Source organism: Prorops nasuta, unplaced genomic scaffold, assembly GCF_024137725.1.
Source record: "Prorops nasuta isolate Cenicafe-Biocafe unplaced genomic scaffold, Cenicafe_Pnas_1.2 PNAS00003, whole genome shotgun sequence".
In the NCBI taxonomy this organism is placed as follows: domain Eukaryota; kingdom Metazoa; phylum Arthropoda; class Insecta; order Hymenoptera; family Bethylidae; genus Prorops; species Prorops nasuta.
Genome location: NW_027116800.1, coordinates 3,951,045 through 3,970,840, shown reverse-complemented (window position 1 = coordinate 3,970,840; position 19,796 = coordinate 3,951,045). Strand labels below are relative to the sequence as shown.

The window sequence follows — 19,796 nt, the reverse complement described above, 5'->3', positions numbered from 1 at the left end:
ATGGTAGTTTTAAATAAAATAATAGATTTTACATAATCATGAGAGCTGTCTTGATATATAGGAATGCGGAAAAGTCTGAGGAGAGCAGGAGTATAACCAGGTTGAGAGATTGACGAGCCTATAGAGAAGAGAATTAATAATTTAATACTGGAGAAAAGAGTCGGGATAGCAAGTGAAAAAACACGTTTGAAATGAAATGGAAAATTTCAAGATCGAGGAGGGATAGAAACATCCTAAAGGAATTTCGACTTGGAGATCGAGATGTGTCCTCCGGGGCGTAGGATGCGGAAATGGTAACTCTTAGGGTTTTGGTGGTGCATGGAGGAGGGGGGTGACGAGCGTCGATCGAAGTATAATAATAAAGGACGACGAGGGAGCACCGCGAAGGAGAGCTGTCGTGCAAAGGGGGGCTGGGCTGCTATGCTGGATGGACGTGGACGCGCGGAAAGAAACGGTGGTGGGCAAAATACAGCGAAGCAAGTGGAATCCACCGTGCACTCTCGATCGCCCGGACGAGCGAAGAACCGAACGGTCGAGCGAGGCACTAGGCAGGCCAGGCAGTCGAGCACCGGCCTCTCACCGTGAAACGTATCGTCCGAAGCGCGAGTCAAGAAGCAGTTACGTCGATGAGCAATTCTTGCAGGAAGTACGAGGCATCTGTTTCTTCGGGGTTTTTTCGTTTCCTCGACCGATCGACGGACTCTATTCACCTCGACCTTCTACTTTTCTCTCCTTCGACCTTGGCTGACCTCGAGAAATTCGAGTCTCGCGATCCGTTATTGTCAGCGACTCGTCTGATCCGCGCACAGCCAATGGCTGAAGAACGTTCATCGCGATGAAGCAACGATGTAGCACGATGTTCCACTGATCGAAGCGCAGCACTGACATGAGAGAGCGGCTACGAAAATGTAAGTCTATTGATATATATATATATATATGTATATATACTTCCGATAAACTCTATATTGTGCTATTGTTAGGTATATGTTATATATATATATATATATACGAACAACCAGCGGCACTGGCCGAACAAAAGAGACTATCGTTTCGCGATTCGACTGATAGGCAATTTTCATTCGGACCACGTGTCCAGATAAACTGACGTCAGGATCTCTCGCGAGAATTTTTCTTTGTTCGACAGTTGTCGTTGCAGCTCTGTTGTTGCGTAGCGAGACGAGCGTTGCTGCACTCTGTACAGGGTGATCTTCAGGAATATCTCGCTCTATATTTCAACTTGTAGCTCCGCAGTAAGGTTTCTTCGTTCAATCTCGATGGATCCGAAGGACTTTGGAGGAATATTTTACGATATTTTCCGACACTACGTAAGCGTACTCCCGATGTAAACACACGTGTCACAGGATACTATATATATATACAGAGTGTTCTTCGGGTCTATCGATGCGAATTTGCTTAGAAAGTGTGAGAAAGGTTTTAGGAAGGTTTCCCACTTGCACGTCCGTTATTCACTGGTGAAAAATTGGAAAATGTTTGGCGTTCCGCGGTACAAGCGTCACGAGTGAAACGGTGCCGGTTTGCTCATTGGGATTCGTGACAGTTGATTCGTCATTGCTCGAGGACACCCTGTATAGAAGCCAGCGAGACTTTCTCCGCGAACACGCTGGCGGCTTCGTATCTACGTAGGCGTGCAACGTACGCAAGCTTTTACATTTGTCGGACGATCTAGTCAAGCAGCCGTATATATGTAAATCATCGCTAATCACTCGGGGATTCCACTGGAGAATCTCTCACCGTTCTTGCCAAAAGCTCCAGCTCGCATGCGGAAACTCTTTCCATCGATCAAAATCCTGCAAAGAATATCCTGAAATACGTTACTATAGGAGGCATTGCTTCAAAATCAAATTCACCACCTCTCTCTCTCCCTCTCTCTCTCTCTTCGCGATAGACAGCTCGACGACAGACGCTGACTTTCCTGCGCGAAGAATCATCACGGACCATGCAAACTGTTCAAACTCCAATAGCAGAGATTTACTCTGCGATATTTTGTTTGAAAATATGTGAAATCTCGATAAGTCGAGAGCGAACGTTCTCCTTTTGCCGATGACTCTAATTGGAAAATATGTTTCATGATTTATGAATTTATCGACTCGTGCGCGCTCTCTCTCTCTCTCTCTCTCTCTCTCTCTCTCTCTCTCTCTCTCTCTCTCTCTCTCTCTCTGGAGCCTGGCGAATGAGAATGAGACGGCTCGATTGAAAATCTGGCGGTGTTGCATTATTTGAATGGTGGATGCTCGTAAATAAGCGTTAACTGGAAGCGTGTGTGTGTGTTATTAATCCGGTGCAGGTGAACTTGGATATCCCGCTACTTTCCACCGGCTCTGCTTTTCCGCCATCTGATATGTTCCAAATAACAGACGATGCTGGCTCGCGAGATCGCGAACGCGCCAATTAGCAATTAGCCACCACTCGTTATATCTACTCGTCTTATCTTTGAAAAATCATGCCGAGCTATCGAATTATCATCTGAATTTTAAACACTGAATTAATGCTAAATATTATAAGGAATCTCTGAAAAGGATAGCGCGAGCTTTTCCGGCTATCGAACTACCGTGTATAATTTCCAATTGAACGCTTTTAATCTCCGAGAACAATCGCGAGCTTCCCGTTATAAAACTGTAATATATATATATAGTAAATAATCTCAATTCTCTCATCGAATAATCGTAATTTAAATTTGAAAGTGTTGAATTTAATGCCCCGAAGTTTTGCTCGGAAAAGAATCTTGATGAATTTTTTTCTTATTAAGCGATGCGTATATTTTTGCGAAAGTATATGTATATATGTTTAGAGAGAGAGAGAGAGAGAGACATAGGTTTGACGGAAGTAGCCGCACGGGAGTTATGGTGATTATGGTCACTGTCGCGAAGGGCATTCTTTCCCATGGCTCCCTAGTGACTTACGCAACGATAAACGAGAGTCGATCGCGTACATGGCGAATGTACTTCCGCAAGAAAACACGGTTTCCCCTGTAATCGCGCGGAAAAGCGCGGCTCTCCTATTGCTATGCGTATATATATATATATAGCCTCCGGTGAGGCAGCGCAAATAAACGCTCGTCGAAAATCGATATTGGCCCAAGAAACTCGGTTAATTATTTGACCAGCAAGAAAGATCCAACGATGATAAATTCACGAAGGATATCTTTGCTAGAAAAATCCTCGAAGGATTCCTCGGAATATTTCTGCTATGCCGCGGAGAAGACGTTAAAAGGCGCTCTCGTGCAGTAGTCCGGATCGCTCGCGCGGATACTTTCTCGATCCAGATGTTTCTACGAGGATGGAAAAAAATAGAAATTCCAGTTTCCGTAATGATTCCACAAGCGTGGATGGCTGCTGAAAGAAATCGGGTCGGAATTGGCTCGCGTGCTTCATTTTTCTCGCGATTCACCGAAAGCGAGAGGCATATGGGTCGCGATAACTATAATACGCGCGCGCTGCGATGGCCAATCAAATGGAAAATCCTTGGCAATTGGCATTAAGAGAGCCTCGAGAGGATGCGATTCTATCGACAAGCTGTTCCACTTGGAAGATTAAAAAAAAATATTATAAACCTTCTATTGTATATAGCTTTTGAACGGACCGCGAAGACCTTGACTCGGTTTGCGGGTTAATCATTTTTACCATTACATATTGCTGCACACGGTTTCTTCTCACTCCATATATATATATTTATACACAGGTAAAGCTGTTCTGTGCGAGGATCGCACAAAGGGACCAATTAAACTGTGGAGGTGGATAAAAAATGAGTGGTCGATTAAGAAGCGAGTTTTGATCGTTCCACAGCCTTGACATATTTTGATATGTTTCGTACGGTGAGACAGCCTTGGAATTAGACGAGTCGGAAGGATTTGGTTTTGAGAGGAAAAGAGGATGGGAGGGGGAAGGGGGGGGAAGGTACCATCGATACGTGGCGAGAGGTTAGCGAGGTGAATTGCCGCGACGCTCGTGAGGTGAGATCGATTAAAATGGAAAAAAGGCGCGAACGAGTCATTACGTAGAAACTCGTGGCTAGGTTAGCTTTCGCGATGCAACTGCAACTGCGACGGATGCCAATTGCCAATTGCCAATAATGATGGACCCCGCTGGCATTCTCGGAGATACGTGTCTAGTGTCTATCCACCACCAACGGACAGTACTATAGTGTTCGCATCGGCGAACGTCATTTCCGCATGGGAACCCGCATCCTCCTCTCCTATCCACTTGCATCCGCTACACATTAATCCTGACCATGCAACTGTGACCAAGCGATGTACATAGCGACGCAGCATATCTTCTTAATCGCTCGTTCGAACACGACGGCGAATCATCGCCATCGGTTGCCTCCGAAAAATTATCCTCGCCTTTAACCGGTGGAATAATCAGACTTAGTAAGGAAGAACCGTAGAAATTTCTTTATTTTCTATATATATATATATATATATATATATATATATTTGACAAAATTCTTTTCTGACGATTCAGACAAATAAATACAGAGTCCCGCGTGAACGCGGCTAAAGGTCAAAAGTAGGAAAATTGGCCATTGGGTCTTGGAGGAAAAAATCGGAGAGAATAACGATGATATCTCGATAGCCCCTTGAACTAGAAAGTAATTAACGAAAGAAAAATGTGCTTTGAGAGAGCAGCTAGAGGAAACTGCATGGTATATATATATATGTGCCAGGCGCGATAATTCAATAGGAAATTCTAGCTCTGCCGTTGGACAGTCGAGTCAAGTCGAGTCGAGCCGCGAGGGGCGCAATTTCTAAACAAACGGGTTTTTAGCGCTGTGGCAAAAATTCTCTCGGGACTTTTTCCAAAGGAGACGCGTGTTGGGGGAGGGGGAGACAGAGAGGTCTCGTTCGACGCGGGAAAGCCCCTTCTACCGAGTTTCGTAATTTAGCGAGAGAGCAGCTAGATATGACCGCAATTACACGCACGCGAGTCATTAGACACACGCCGAGTCCTCGATAAACGTATCTCGCTCTTCGGGTAGCAGCCGCTAATACGAGCTACGGAAGTCCAGTGGATTTTCACGGCGCGATTAATTCGCCTCGCGCGCCAAATCTCTCTCCCGTCGCCGCTGCACATCCCATCTCGATGCTATTTCATTAGAGATACTCATCCAGATAAATACGGCTAATGATATAGCGCGGGAAAACTAATTAGCGTTCCTAGATAACTCATCTCGCTCGATCTCCCGTTTAACCTCCTTCATTATAACCATCATATTATAGGATCAGGCTCCGTGTTCGAGACAGCTAGAGATATCGAAACGGCGGCTCGAACGAAAGTCTTGCAGGGGAATGTTCGAGAGTGTCGTTGAAATTTGTCAAGTTTGCTTCGTTGGTGTTATTCGCGATAGAGCCGTTAGAGGTTATAGGGTCGTTTCAACTGGAGGAATCAAACGGGACGACGTAACCTTGACGACGCCCATTTTCGAGAGCCCCGACACTGCAGTACTTTCCCGCGCCAGATTTCAGCTGACAAAGTGTGTAACGTTAGGTATAGCGAGTCTCGCTACACGGAATAAGTTATTAGCTTGTGTAAGAATACGTGAGTAAATTGGAGAACCACGCAACGCGCGCAGCAGTGTTTACCGTTTTTCACGAGCGCCATCTGCGCACGCTGGCAATCGGGGGGACCCCCTACTAAAGCTTCTCGCGTAAACGTAAATAAAAATACTCGCTTCGGAAATGCAGCCGTACAGTATAGAGCCTTTTTAAAATTCTACGACGTCCGTGAAAATAACACAGAAGAGGGATTGTGAAACTCCCACGGCGTAAATATTCTACATTTACAGTGAATCAGCCTCGATCTTAAATCGAGCCGTTTATCGAAAGCGATTGCACGATTGCGCACTGATGGGAGACGACGTTCACAGGGGGCATCCCTAGACACGTCCCTTGGACGCACATCGACGTCCTCGCAGACTTGTAAAGACGTTCTTTGGATATTTGCACTACTATCGAAAGTACAAATAAAGAACACGGTATTGTTTTGCAGTTCTCTGAGAAACTCGAGTTTGCCATAATGGAGAAGCGAAACGAATTGCGCGACAACATTGAACTTGATCGTGACACAATTGTGGATTGCAAAATATAGTGGAAGATTGGGCTGAGAGTGATCGAAGCACGTGACCTAGCGTGCTCTAGTTCGCTACGGTGTAGACCCTAACTAATAAGCGGTTAATACCGTGCACGCGCGTTGGTAAACGCAGAAAACGTTTGGAAGTTTTTAGGGCTGTGCACACAACACTTGAATGCGCGTGGAAGAGAGACGAGAGACGAGTATACATAAACGATGTACTAATTGGCTTAAAAGCAAGAGTAGAGTTGCAAGTATTACTCGAACCTAGTTTCGTTGTACGCGCATGTACCTTCGGGCTCCGTTATGCCAAGTATCTGGGTCAGTGTAAAGGCCGAACGTTGGAAAGCCATCAATCGAACCTCTCGCTCGCGTGTAAACAGAGTCAGTGAAACACGCATAAAGCTTACGAGCGAAGATCCACGATTATATAAAGGCTTGCAGCTGCCTGAAATCCGATGCAAATTGCTTGGGCCCCCTCCCCCCCCCCCCCCCCCCCCGCACACTTATCCTCCCTCGACGACGATCGACGCTGTGTGTTGAAACGCGACGCTCTGCTCCTTATCTCGTAACCGAAATTGCAATAAATAGCTCGGAGAATTTTCATAAGAAAAAGAAAACTTGCTTGATTCGCATAGAAAATAACGATACGCGTATTCCGGGTTCAACGGCATTCCACAAGGAAATGCGCGCAGGTATCAAGAATGCGATTTCACGTAATCCTATTTATCGCAGTAGGGCTACGGATAACGATTGCCGGATGCTCGATGCTATTCCGTGAAAGGCAGTAAATGCATGGTCCTGGGAAAGCAATGTAACGTTAAAAGCCCGGAGCAACGAGGAGTGATGAAAATCGAGCGTTGCGAGCATTGATTTTCCATGCAAATGAGTCCTGCTGGTGCCTTTCTTGTGTTCTTGCATCGATGACCTTCGGAAAGAATTTTTACTCTCTCGCCAACTTTTACAACGCGGTCGATCGCTCGTAAACCACAAACATCCGAGCGTGGTTGAAACGAGTACAAGTACACGCGAAGCCTCTTATTAAAAACTATTCTCTTATATATACATATATATATATATTAGCGGTATTCCATCGACTGCAGCATTGACCCGAATTCTGACCGCGCGCGGCCCGCTCAATTTCCATATTAGTGATAAAATTAATTTCAGCGAACCAAGTCTCCGAGCCATAAATCAACGTTTATCGCGCTTAAAATTCCGCAAGTAATAATCGACGCTCGCTCTAACTTATTGGTCATGACGCACGGCAAAAACCTGATCATTGCAGCGATGAGTTTGAGCGAGTCCTTGGTGAATGTCAAGGAGGAAAAAAGCAATACAAACGCGCGTCTCTATAAGAATTATTACATTTCCTATAGGAAATCTCTGTAGGGTAAGCGATATTTGGCCCATTTAGCTATATAGCTAAAAAAAAAAAAAACAGCAAGGAACGAGAGCTTTGGAAAGCTACTGACAGATTCGTGTTATGAATCGAATGTTTACGTTCTTGTCCCGAGGCGTTCGCTACGGTTCAAGTTTTTTCTCGCTCGCTACAAAATGCGAGGAGAAGTTTGTTTTATAGACTTTGGCTGGCTGCTCGTTTCGTGCCTCATCGATAAGAGTCTGGCTAAGGAGGACAAGGATGAGGTTGGAGGGGGGAGTGCAGCGAGTTTGTAAAAGATCGAAGGGTTAGGCGAAATCCCGCGTGTTACGTGCACTGGAGCAGCCAGTAGCAGCGCACTAGCGGTAAATATATATATATATATATATATATATAACTTGACGGCGTTCTCCAAGAGAACGATCTTATCGACCATACCAACGGGAGAAATTTACGTACGCGCAAAACCCGTTCTGGCCGTGCCAAGCGCACGCACTCTCTTTGCTTCTTTTCCCGTGCCAACCATCCGACTATATACGCAAACGTAAGAACCAGCCGCGTCGATGCAACGCGCTCTTAAAATTCAAAAATCTCCATTAGAACATGCGTTCTTACTGCGGACTAAACTAAATTACGCCATCCAACCGAATGTTTGACTTTCTCATCGCGAGAACGAAACGCGCCAATGGCTACCTGATGCAGACTCCAAATTCCTTCCAATTTCAGAGTCAATCGTTTCCTCGCAGGAAAACAAATATAAAATTTAAACTCGAGTCACAATCGACGCGTAACAATTGTAAAAGGTTAATTTGCTATATACGTGCGTGCCATGCGCGTCGATCAACTTGGTGAAAACAGCGGAATTTTCCTATACGAAAACTGTGGGAAGATTGGCCAAGGGCCCTGAAATCGATTGTGTCGATAGGAGAAGTTCGGTATAGGACTCTCCTTGTCTGTCTCGACTCGAAATGACTCGTTTACGGATGATCGTTGTAAATATATAAGGAAAACCGATCGTTGAACACTTAATAAGTTATAGTCGAAAAAGTGTTTTTCGCGCCAGGTATAAGACACGCGCGGTGCTTCCACGTAAAAAGATAATTTTTCCCGCGTAATTTATCAAGTCTCTCGACAAATTAGCTGCCTCTTAAATTGTTACTTTTTACGCTGCCAGCACTTGGCCTTTGGTATTTATTATATATACAAAGGCCCAGAGTTTAATTCAGCTAAAATGTCAATGTAAGCGGCGTCCCCGATGAAACTCATTGCAGGGGAATCCCGCGTTAAGTCCTGGCGAGACTACGTGTGCGTATTCGGTGTGTAGTTTCGCGAATTATAATACTTCCGGACGCTCGTTTAAACGTGGAAAAATATCTTTTCTTGCCAAGTGACAAAATAGGAGGAACGGGATGTTGTCTCCAAATCTTTGTCATGCATCAGAAACGGGATGATGATCGATGCAACGTTTGATAAATGGCAGGACGAGCCAATAATGTACTATATCTATCCCTGTCTACTGGGTTAGTGCGAAATTCTCGCTCGGGAAAGTTCGCGAAGGAGGAGAAGCTATGCCAATGAGATTCCCTACTCTGCGCGGAATTCCAATGAACGGACTGGCAAAGTGCAGGCAATTAGGAATTACGTTGTAAGCTCGGCGCGTTGTACTCCTCGTTTCGCGTCTTTCTGCGTTCGTGCGAATTCGTGTTCGTATACATATATATATATATATATGTATATATACGATACATAAGCATGCGTTAGATTAGAAATCGCGCTTGCACTATATTTAGCTCGAATCGCTCGTCGCTTATGACCGCCGTTCGAAAGCGCGATATATCTTCGCTTGTCCTTGGACGATCCAGATGCAAATGTCAAATTCGAGCTTTCTTGATGGATCAACGAGAATGGATATATGCTTGATCCTTCGGTAAAATTGCAAAGTGCCTTAAGAATATATATATATATAAAACTAATCTTTCCATTTGTAAATTAAACAACCAAGAGTGCATCTTTATATAATAATTACACCGACCACGTACTTGTCCCAAATGAAGTATAGTTCGTGTCGTTGTCCCAAAGACAGAAATTCGGCTGATATCCTGTATTCTGCAGAAAATTGCAAAACAAATAAAGAGAAGAAATTAATAAATTAAAAGATGCTATCCTCAAGGAACCTAAATAAATAGTTACGTTAATAAGAATTCCAATAGAGAATATAGTGTAAAAAATATTCAGGCCTGAGAGGCATGGCAATGTGTCAGATTGAGTCGAGGGGAACGTTTCTAACGCCATGTGTGACATTTGAGAATCATTAGCCAGGACTAGATGGAAATAATTCGTCCTTTTGTTTGGATCGATCAAGAATCAATCGTTTGCGGATGAGAACGTGCGCGCGAGTACGAGACTCGATCGACAAAGTTTCCAGGCTCGATTTCACTGATTGGCAAGGACTGCCGAAGGAATTTTTAGCGACTGGGCTCGTAAACGAGGAGAAAAGATGGTACCCCCCCCCCCCCCCCCCCAACCCCCGTCCGGCTAATTGTAAGTGCGCAATTAAAAGTGAGAAATGCACGAGACATCGCATCGAGTAAAATTCGATGGGCCATTCACGCGTGTAGCTGACGATGCATATATAATTCGCAGTGGAGATTGTTTTTAAATTATCGTTCGGGCACAATGCGACTGTTCACTCTGGACTCGTTGGTGAAATTTATTCGGGAGCCTGCGAATTTGTAAATACTCGGCCGTTGCGTAACCTCAAATATGAAAAGGCGCGCGCAAGTGGAGGGACTGTATATATATACATGTATATACAGAGGGGGGCCGGTGTATGCGTGTCGGAGAGATGGACGCTATTACGTCATGCGTAAATAAAGATCGAAAGCATTTCTCCCCTCGAAGCAGATTGGATTAGGTCATGATGCGATGACTCGGCGTTTTTTCTTCCTTTTCCGTACGAAAATTTATCCAACCTATATATATAGTATATATTCACGATTGGAGTCTCGAATTTCACGCGTGATTTGATCCTTCGCTCAAATTCCAAACTATACGTGTGTCTCTGTTCTTTCGCACGTAATCCTCGTCTTTTCATTGGCAATTTTTTTTGCAGAAAGCGGAAATAGGAAATGAATGAGCGTGTCGGGAAGAACATCCGAGCGAAGGACACGGAGATATCTGCTAGAAAGAGACACGAGTGCGCGAGCAAAAAGCGAAACTCTACGAGCTACTCTGCAGTATGTATACTGATGATGTATGATAGATAGATCGCATAGATAAGCTAAGCTTCCTGTCTAATTAGTCACGGCATCCTCAAGAATACACAGAAATTACGATAAACACGAGTTACGTCCAACATCGAACAATTACTTGACGCTTTTACACAGAAATCGTTTGGAGTATCCGCGTGACTCGATGCAAAAACTATATAATTGAATCTAGCGAAGCGCCGAGGAAGTTTGTCATTCAACGGATGTATAGCTATATACTATGTATATATATATATATATATATATAATTGATAATTGAAAAATTGTTGAGAATTTGGAGCAGAGGGAAGATGAGATCGAGCGGGAATATAGACTAAGAAAATGATTGGTGCTGGTGTCCTAGGTCGAGTCTACTTTCCCCGCGTTTCGTTTAGAGGACTTTCTTCGGCCGTGTGTGTGTGTGTGTGTGTGTGTAGTGAAGACCACGGGCAGTAGGCTGCTCGAGCGTTTGGGAGAGAAAGGAAAGGCAACGAAAGGAAAGGAAAAGAGAGACGGCTGGCGTGTGGCGTGTTTGCGAAGGCGTTAGTGGAGGGGGCAAAGGAGACCTATGCAGGAAGTCGAGTGTGCTACAGCATTGCCGGAGGGAAGGACGCCGAATCTGGGCCACGAGGGAGCCCACCGAGCTCCCTCTCGTTCGTTTCTCGCTCGACCGCTGTGTATTCGTCTTGTATATACAATATGAGAGAGAGAGAGAGAGAGAGAGAGGGAGAGAGTGCGAACCCCGGCCCAGCCGCTCGCGCAGGCTTGCTCACACTCGTCTCGTCTCTTTACCTGTCGCCAGAGCTGGCGCCGCCGTCCATCGTTTACACTCTCGCTTTCGAAATAATAATTATTTAATACTCCAAACGACCACGGTGAAATGCGGTTTACTGTGCGAAGGACCGACTTTCGGCCGTTATACTCGACCCATTCCTCCTGCTTCTCTCGCTCGCGATTATGCCAACTCAACCTTCTCTCTCTTCTCCACCGGCTCCACCTTTTATGTCTCTTGAAACCAAACGAAGGTTTTCCTAACTCTCCAATCGAATCTCCGATTCGACATTCGATTGATCTTTAACAGAATCCAGACAATTTTTACTCTTTATCAGCAAAGCTCTGTCCAGTCACGAGTGCATTCTTTTCGATCGTCGTATTCGTTCCTTCCTGCATTTCGACATAAATGTAATAATCAATTGAGAACTCGTAGCTGCGTGCATATACGAAGAAAGGACCAACGAAAATGACAAAGGATTGTTAAAGATAGCGATGATAGTATGCATTACTATATTCTCTCATTTTCTATGTCTTTCTATATATATGTATATATTCAAACATTAAACGCACGTAGCGAATACTCATACCCCCCCCCCCCCACTTCCCATTATTTCTGACAATTCAACCAACGTTCGTATCTCTCGGTACAAAATTTATATATTCTCTAACTCTCCATTTGAATTTCTGACTCTGTATTAAATTAGTTTTAAACTCGAACGAAGAACATCATAGTTTTCACTGTCTCTAAAGAGTGCAGTATTTACTACTCGAAGAACTGAATTTCCACTGTCGTATTGAAATCCTCCTTTAATATATATATGCCAACTCAATAAATCCCTCTCCTATTATGTCTTTAGCACCAACTTCGCACGAGTTCTCCGTAATGTAACTCTCTCCCAAGTATGCAATACATCACTTACCAAATTAATCCGAAAGGTGGGACTCGAGAGAGAATAAGATGAATTTTGAGTGCAAAGCTCAAGAATCGAGAAGGAAGACCACTTTGAGAATGCAGAGTTGTCGTACGACATTCTTCCTGAGCGTTGCTGACCTTATTCGTCCCCATCCGGCGAACATGTTCACATGTTCTCGTCTCTACTTTTTTCTTCTCGAGTCTTGCGGTCCTGATACCTGCTTCTCATTCGAGAACAATCTCTCTCTCTCTCTCTCTCTCTCCCCCCCTTCCTTCCTTCCTTCCCTTGGAAATATACATGCACGTGTTTAATTCGAATATACTTATCATAAATAATGAACTTCATTCTATATATAACATGTAGCGTAATCTACTCAGTTACCTATTCGAGTTTTTTATTTGTTCTCTGCACGGCGCTGTATGACGTATTATGACGATCCCCGTTACAGGAAACTTTGCCGATTAAAAACTCATCCATAACTGTTGTTGATCGTATACCGGCGTCGAAGCAGAGTGGTATAAGCTGTGAAAGTAAAATCTCTGAACTTGGAACCAACCGACCGGTGCCAGTTGGATCCAATCGCTGAGAAATCGTATATATGTATATGTATCGGTACATTCGCCAGGTCGACGAAACGTACCTTAGAACATTATACGTATATGTATTTCACACTTGTTTACGTATAGACGTATTATAGAATTTCTGAAAGACCCCATTAGAGTAACCCTGAAGAGATGACTGGTTCAACCGCAATTATCCAAGAGGGAATCGAAGAATATATATTAGCAGAAGACAGAGAGAGATTTGGGAAATCTGTTGAAACTCTCTTCCTCTCACTTCTCAGCAACAAGCAAGCAAGCAAGCAAGCTTCTGGTCGGCTTCCCAATCAAGCCGATACCAGCTGCAATAATTTCTAACTTTTGCCTGTCATATCTTTCACTGCCAACGACCTTGAGTCTATCCACTGTTACGCATTGACGACATTGGTAATATGACATAATCTAAACACAAGCCGAATCACTCGGCTCTGACGTAATAATTCCAAATTGCATCATACGAAGGACGTTAATAAGTATTCGGAATATCGAAGATAGACCCTGTTTAATGACAGCTTTATATGCATGCATAATTCATAATTGACAAAATTTCTTCAAAACTCCATGAAATCGTACGGACAGGTTCACTGACTCTACGAATCTATCGTGCAACTATCAATTCTATCACAATGCTAATTCGATTCAATATACAATACTTTTTTCTATTATATAATTCCTTTAGACTCGTAAACGTTCAAGCTTTGCACGAATGTTTTGCTGTTTTGGACGAGAAGCCATATTCTCAATTTTATCACGCTGCCTCTGATCAACGTGATATTACGGTAAAGGTGCAAAGTTAATAATGCATGGGACCTTGTTAAAATTGATCTTGAAAATAAAGAGGTTAATTCGATTAGCTAAGAATCTCGAGCATTTTGTTGAAATGAGAAATTAGCGAGCTAGGGCGTCGCCCGTAAGACGCGCGTTTAGCAAACTTGAAAGTCTGCTAATCGATGCTTATTACGAGAGCCGAGTAGGTTTGCATGTTCTAGGAAGATTTTTAAGACTACGAGATTCCAGGAACCTAGTACGTCTTTTCGAAATCCAATTCGACACGATTCCAAATGAATCTTGCAATATTTCGATTTTGGGCAATAACTGGTCGAGTCATCGTTTAATCGTGTCTATATGTAAATTCGCGTAGAAGGATGAGCATCATCTGTATTATATTTATGATTTTGCAAGATAAAGAAAATTAATTGCTGTCGAGAGAAGTGATGGGAGGCTTGTTCGTGGAGGCAGAAAGTGGATAGGAGATAAAAAAATTATGCGAATATTGAAAGAGCAGGTGAATTCTGGAGGCCTGATCGTTACTGCGCGCGACATGGTCTTTGAAGGTCAGTGGTCGGTCAGATTGTACAACGTATCCCCACCGATCGAGGTAACGGCAAGCAGGCTTTCTCAAATTCGACGAGCATCCTTTCGGACAGTTAGTGACGATTTGATCAAGCGAGCGACAGGTCATTAGCGCCAACTCCCTCCGGCCTCCTAAGACCTGCAGTACCAGAGTCACGTGACCATCACGGATCCTTAATCGGATCGGATGCTACTTCCATCTCGACCTGCACTCGCGACTTTCGTTTCACGCCGAGAATTATCCGCGAGAGCTAGACACGGATCAGGACACTCCCGTTTCCGTTGCAAAGAATTTTAACCTCGGCTCCAAATTTCCTATTTTTCCCTTTCCTCGTACTTGTGTGTAGCTGTGGGATGGAAAAGGATTGACCGAGAGGAGTTGAATTCAAGTGGGAAGAAAGTGATTTTGTTTTTTGCAACAGGATGAGGTGGTGCGGTCAAAAGAAACAAGGACTCGCCGAAGGCGAAGGAGCTGCGATTTTGCTCCTTGTTGCATTCGCTCCTGTTATCTGTTCCGCTGGAATCCTGGACCCTTGGCAATGGGCGCGGAACGATCGAATCGAAGTCAACATTCCCTGGTTACCCTGTAAATACTCAATCTTTCTATTATCATTTTTCTAATTTTCTTTCTTTTTTTCTTCAATTATTTTCATACTTATTTTAATCGGTGATCCTAACTGAGTAAAACGTTCCAACTAAATAAATAATAAAATTGCTAAATTGAATTTTTCCATTAAACCAACCACATCTCATTTAATTTCTACATAGGACTAAATGCAAAGTATTTATTCATGGATGTAGCTCGTAGTTGAGACATTCTAACTTGTGGAAATGGAAAAATAAATAGAGCTGGGAGGTTTTATTCAAGTTCGTCTGGTAATTTTTGTTTCTGAATCTACATTACTGTCTCCAAATAGTCGAAAACGAGACACGCTGCTACGATGAACTAGGGTGTTTAAACATCACTAGGAGCTGGTACCACCTCATCCACAGACCTCTCAACGTATTCCCTCTACCTCGCGAGGTCATCAACACCAGGTTCATCCTTTACACGCATCGAAATCCCAACGAGGTGAGTCCAATCAGCGAGCAAAACTATCGATCGAACGAAAAAAGTTTTTTCACACCTCGATAAACATCGTATCACGCGTGTGCATCTACTATATATAGTAGAATGTAGATAATGCCTTTCAGCGACCAACGTTCCCCGAGGAGGAACCGTTACGATAATCCCAGCTAATCTATCATCTCCATCTTTTTCAGGGCCACGTGTTAATAGTAGCTAAGGATAAATCTATTAAGCGCTCAAACTTCGATCCGAAGCGCAAAACTAAATTTATTATACACGGTTTTATAGACACACCACTCAGCAACTGGGTAAAGGTGAGAGAAGTCTGTTTCAAGATAATCAATTTTTTCTCCAACTCTTCTTACACTCTTCTTATCTATATAGAGATGTTTGAGATATATAACTGTGTTAATTGGCAACTGACAAGAAAGATGTGGAATCCATGATTTTCTATTTTCTCTCAGGATTCGTAAGATGTAAAAATCTTGCTAATACAATATTGTCAGGTGTACAGAATAATTTGAATAACACGCTTTTGTAACACAAGATATATATATATATATATACTACTTGAGACACTAATACACTGCACGTTAACTTGATTCAATCCAAGGGACGTGTCATATATTTTGGAGGGAAATTTTGTTGTAGGAGATGAGGAACGAGTTGTTGAAGCACGATGACTACAATGTTATAATAGTCGATTGGGCAGGTGGTAGTTTACCTCTGTACACCCAGGCTACGGCCAATACGAGATTGGTCGGACTGGAAATAGCTCATCTTATCAAGCATCTGCAGGTGAGTTGGCTGAAAATGGTAGTATTATTTATCACTGAATCATATTGATAAGGGGTTAAGAGTGTTTCCTTGAAAGTGTTGGAAGCTAAGATGACTAGGATTAACAAAGTGGTTCCCTTTTATCAACAGACAAATTATGGTTTGGATCCGAACGACGTACATCTGATCGGTCACAGCCTGGGAGCCCATACAGCTGGTTACGCCGGAGAGAAGCTGGGTGGTAAGATTGGCCGTATCACAGGATTGGACCCAGCCGAGCCTTACTTTCAGGGAATGCCGAGTCACTTGAGGCTAGACTACACGGATGCTCAGCTAGTCGACGTTATCCACACCGATGGAAAGAGCATCTTTTTCTTAGGTAAGCGGAGCAAAGCTGGCGAACTCGAGAAAACCTTGGAGCAACCGCGTACCCGAAACAAAAAACTAGTTATATGTATGTAAAAACTGCAAATACTTGTGAAACAGCTGACGATTAACGTCGAACGATGAAAGCTCGCCTGTAAAAAGCTGCATAAATTTTGCAGCATCCTGACATGGTGAGCTTGCATCGTTGGCGATGTAATTATTGCACGGGCGATAAATGTCGAGGCGAGCGTTGTTGCAAGGACCGGTCGTATAAGAGAGATTCGAGAGAAAAATTGGGAATAAGACGCAGAGACGAGGACTAACGAAATTTGGCATAAGGACTTCCAGGGTACGGAATGAGTCAGCCGTGCGGTCATATGGACTTTTACCCGAATAATGGGAAAGAGCAGCCTGGTTGCACGGATCTCAGCGAAACGACGCCTTCTCTCCCGTTGACCTTGATACGAGAAGGCCTCGAGGAGGCCTCCAGAGTGCTGGTCGCCTGCAACCACGTTCGGGCCATCAAGTTGTTCATCGAGAGCATCAACTCCAAGTGTCAGTATGTTGCACACGAGTGCTCCAGTTACTCAAGTTTCCTCAGGGGCGAGTGCTTCTCCTGCAAGAGCAACAACAGCCTCAGCTGTGGGGTCATGGGTTACCACGCCGATACCAGCCCCGCCCTCGTAAGGCGCCAAGCGATGGGCCAAGACGCGTCGTCCTTGCTAGGATCCAAATTCTTCTTCACCACTGGCAAAGAGGACCCCTATTGCAGTGAGTTTCCAGTGAGATTTTCCATAGACACTCGCCAGGCTAATTGAACAAAAGCAATTTCACACCTCCCCGTAACTTTCAGGGAGACACTACAGATTAACCATCAATCTGGCCAGGCCACCGACGGCTGAAAGCTGGGTCCAAGGTTTCATGAAAGTAACTCTTCATGCGGATAACGGGGTCATTCGCAACATGGACCTTACTCCTGGGTGAGATTTCTCTCAGCTACCTTATTCCGCTACATTCTATTCCATTCGAGCGGTTCTATAGTACGGAATGTGCTACTCGATCGTAAGAAAAAAACGCTTGGTCTCCGTAACATAAGTTTTTTTATTAGAATTTTACATATAACTTTATAGGTATACGCGTGGGCTTTTTCACTGTTAGTGGTTACTCCATACCGAATACCAACATGGACCGGCCCGATGGGTAGTGGACTTTGATAACTTTTTAATCATCGCTCGATCGCTATACTTGTTTACAGTGGCTATATGAAACTGGAGCATGGGTCGACGGCGCGAATGGTGGTGGCTCATCCAGCGGGATCGGCCGGAGAAATTGGCAAGATCAGAAGAGTCGAGTTGTCCTGGGCCTACGACATGGATGTCTTGCAGCCACGTTCCCTCTGCTTCTTTTGGTGCAACGATCGACTTTACGTGAATAGCGTTACGGTGGACATTATGGAGCTACCCGGGAGAGGGTAGGATTTTTCCCTCTCTCTCTCTCTCTATCTCTCTTTCATTTAATAATGAAAAAAGAACCATGAGTAAAGAACAGCGCGCGCGCGCATAGACGGGGAAGAATTGAAATTGCCAGGCTACTGTCGTATGTACAAAATTTGCTACTTCCTGTGTGCCCCTCGCTCTCTCTCTCTCTCTCTCTCTCTCTCGTAATTTTTACTCTTCTCGAAGGATCGAGCAATTTTTGTACACGCACGCGCACCATTGTTCGCACTCATGATCGATTATAATTGCCAAGCTCTCGTCTATGTAACATTATCACCTATGTAATCTATTTGATATTTTTCCGCAGGAAAAGAGAGACAGACTTCTCGAGTAAGCTCTGCTCGGCGAGTAGGCAAGAATACGCGGAGATCGCTAGCGGATCTACCGCTTCGTTCATCGACAATTGCTGACGATTCGCCACCGCGGTTGCGAAGCATTTACTCCCAAGAACATCGCAAATGCGAACAAGCGCGGCTACAATTATTACAAGAATCATCGACAGAGGCAACGACGAGGTCGAATCTACGATTCTTCGCATCACCACCGGTCTAACAATACCGGTGATACTTCAAACTCGTCGCTGGCGTCCTCGGTCGCTCTAAAACGCAGCAGGCTCGACCAACGCTTCTTATCTCTTTTTCTTTCTTCGTGCAAAAGAAAGAGGACGATTATAAGCCGGAGAGATCGAGCCTGACGAGAGCAGTGCCAGTGGTGCTGATGCGAGCAGCTCATCGCGCTTGACAGTTTTCCTGAAACGTCAGGGTGCAATGCTACCATTACTTTGCGACGCATCGCTCTCTATATACAAGGAATATCCAGTATCATCATTTTCGCGAGTCTACGTGGCATTGTTTTCGGTGCTCGGTTGGGAGGTCTCCGTGGAACTTCCCAATCGATCGAAAGGAACATTTGGTTCGCTGTACCAAGTATGCCCACACTCATCTCCAGCAGTATTAATGCGATGAATTATTATTGTTTGTATATCATGTAAATAAAAGCAGACGTGTGTAGCATGTAAGTTTGTTCGATGGTGAAAACTCGGCAGATACTCGAGACGCACCATTTCGCACGCATCCTATTCTGCTAATCGTTAAGAACCTAATATACGGATTTCATTTCCATGCTAATGTACGTCTGTAGACATTTTTGTACTATATCTGTAAGTAACAATACTGGCCCTTACGGCGCAGGAACGTTAATCGTTTTTTGTGATATTCTTTTATAATCTTTCAGTAATAAACGAAAGCGAGCCAAGTGGCAACATTTTGGCAACGATACGCACATCGTCTACACATGCACCGTAAAAGCTACTTTCTCGATTGTTATTTCTTTTTTATTGTTATTATTATTGTACATGATGAAAGGATACCGAAATGCGTGTCTACTTTGTCCACAATTCAATCACCGCATCTTCCTGGAATTACCAACTCGCCAATCTTTAAAACTCTATCTAGACTGTCATTTTATCCAAGTGCTGCGTCAGCTTATAGCGAATTCTATCCATCGATCGTTATATCATTACTGTTTTTCAAAATAATGTATAATATGTACAAGTGTAAATAGTTGCGTTAGCGGCAGGATTGCCAATAGTACACGCGTCAATTGTCAGTGGTCAACTTGAACTTTTAAAATGTATAGAATACATATATATAGAATTTCATTTTAAGTGATTCCTAGAGTAGAGTTTCCTCCTAATAAGCAATTACTATGCATATTTTAGAATCGTCTTGTTT

At 43.8% G+C, this 19,796-nt stretch overlaps 1 protein-coding gene across 5 annotated transcripts; it reads left to right on the top strand.

Moving 5' to 3' along the window:
• The first annotated feature begins 549 nt into the window (after positions 1-549).
• On the top strand, positions 550-18,511 carry LOC136785558 (pancreatic triacylglycerol lipase-like). Of its 5 annotated transcripts, none has more exons than XM_066746649.1 (11): positions 550-908; positions 10,580-10,703; positions 14,778-14,941; positions 15,273-15,427; positions 15,619-15,738; positions 16,076-16,222; positions 16,352-16,580; positions 16,916-17,338; positions 17,421-17,547; positions 17,823-18,038; positions 18,371-18,511. In XM_066746649.1, exons 2-11 carry the CDS (start codon positions 10,600-10,602, stop codon positions 18,471-18,473), a joined length of 1,788 nt encoding a protein of 595 aa, XP_066602746.1. In that variant the 5' UTR covers positions 550-908; positions 10,580-10,599; the 3' UTR covers positions 18,474-18,511. The 5 variants fall into 5 exon arrangements, with proteins under 5 accessions (XP_066602746.1, XP_066602745.1, XP_066602748.1 ...); XM_066746648.1 differs by having other exon boundaries at positions 16,907-17,338; XM_066746651.1 differs by lacking the exon at positions 10,580-10,703 and having other exon boundaries at positions 16,907-17,338.
• The last annotated feature ends 1,285 nt before the right edge of the window (positions 18,512-19,796 follow it).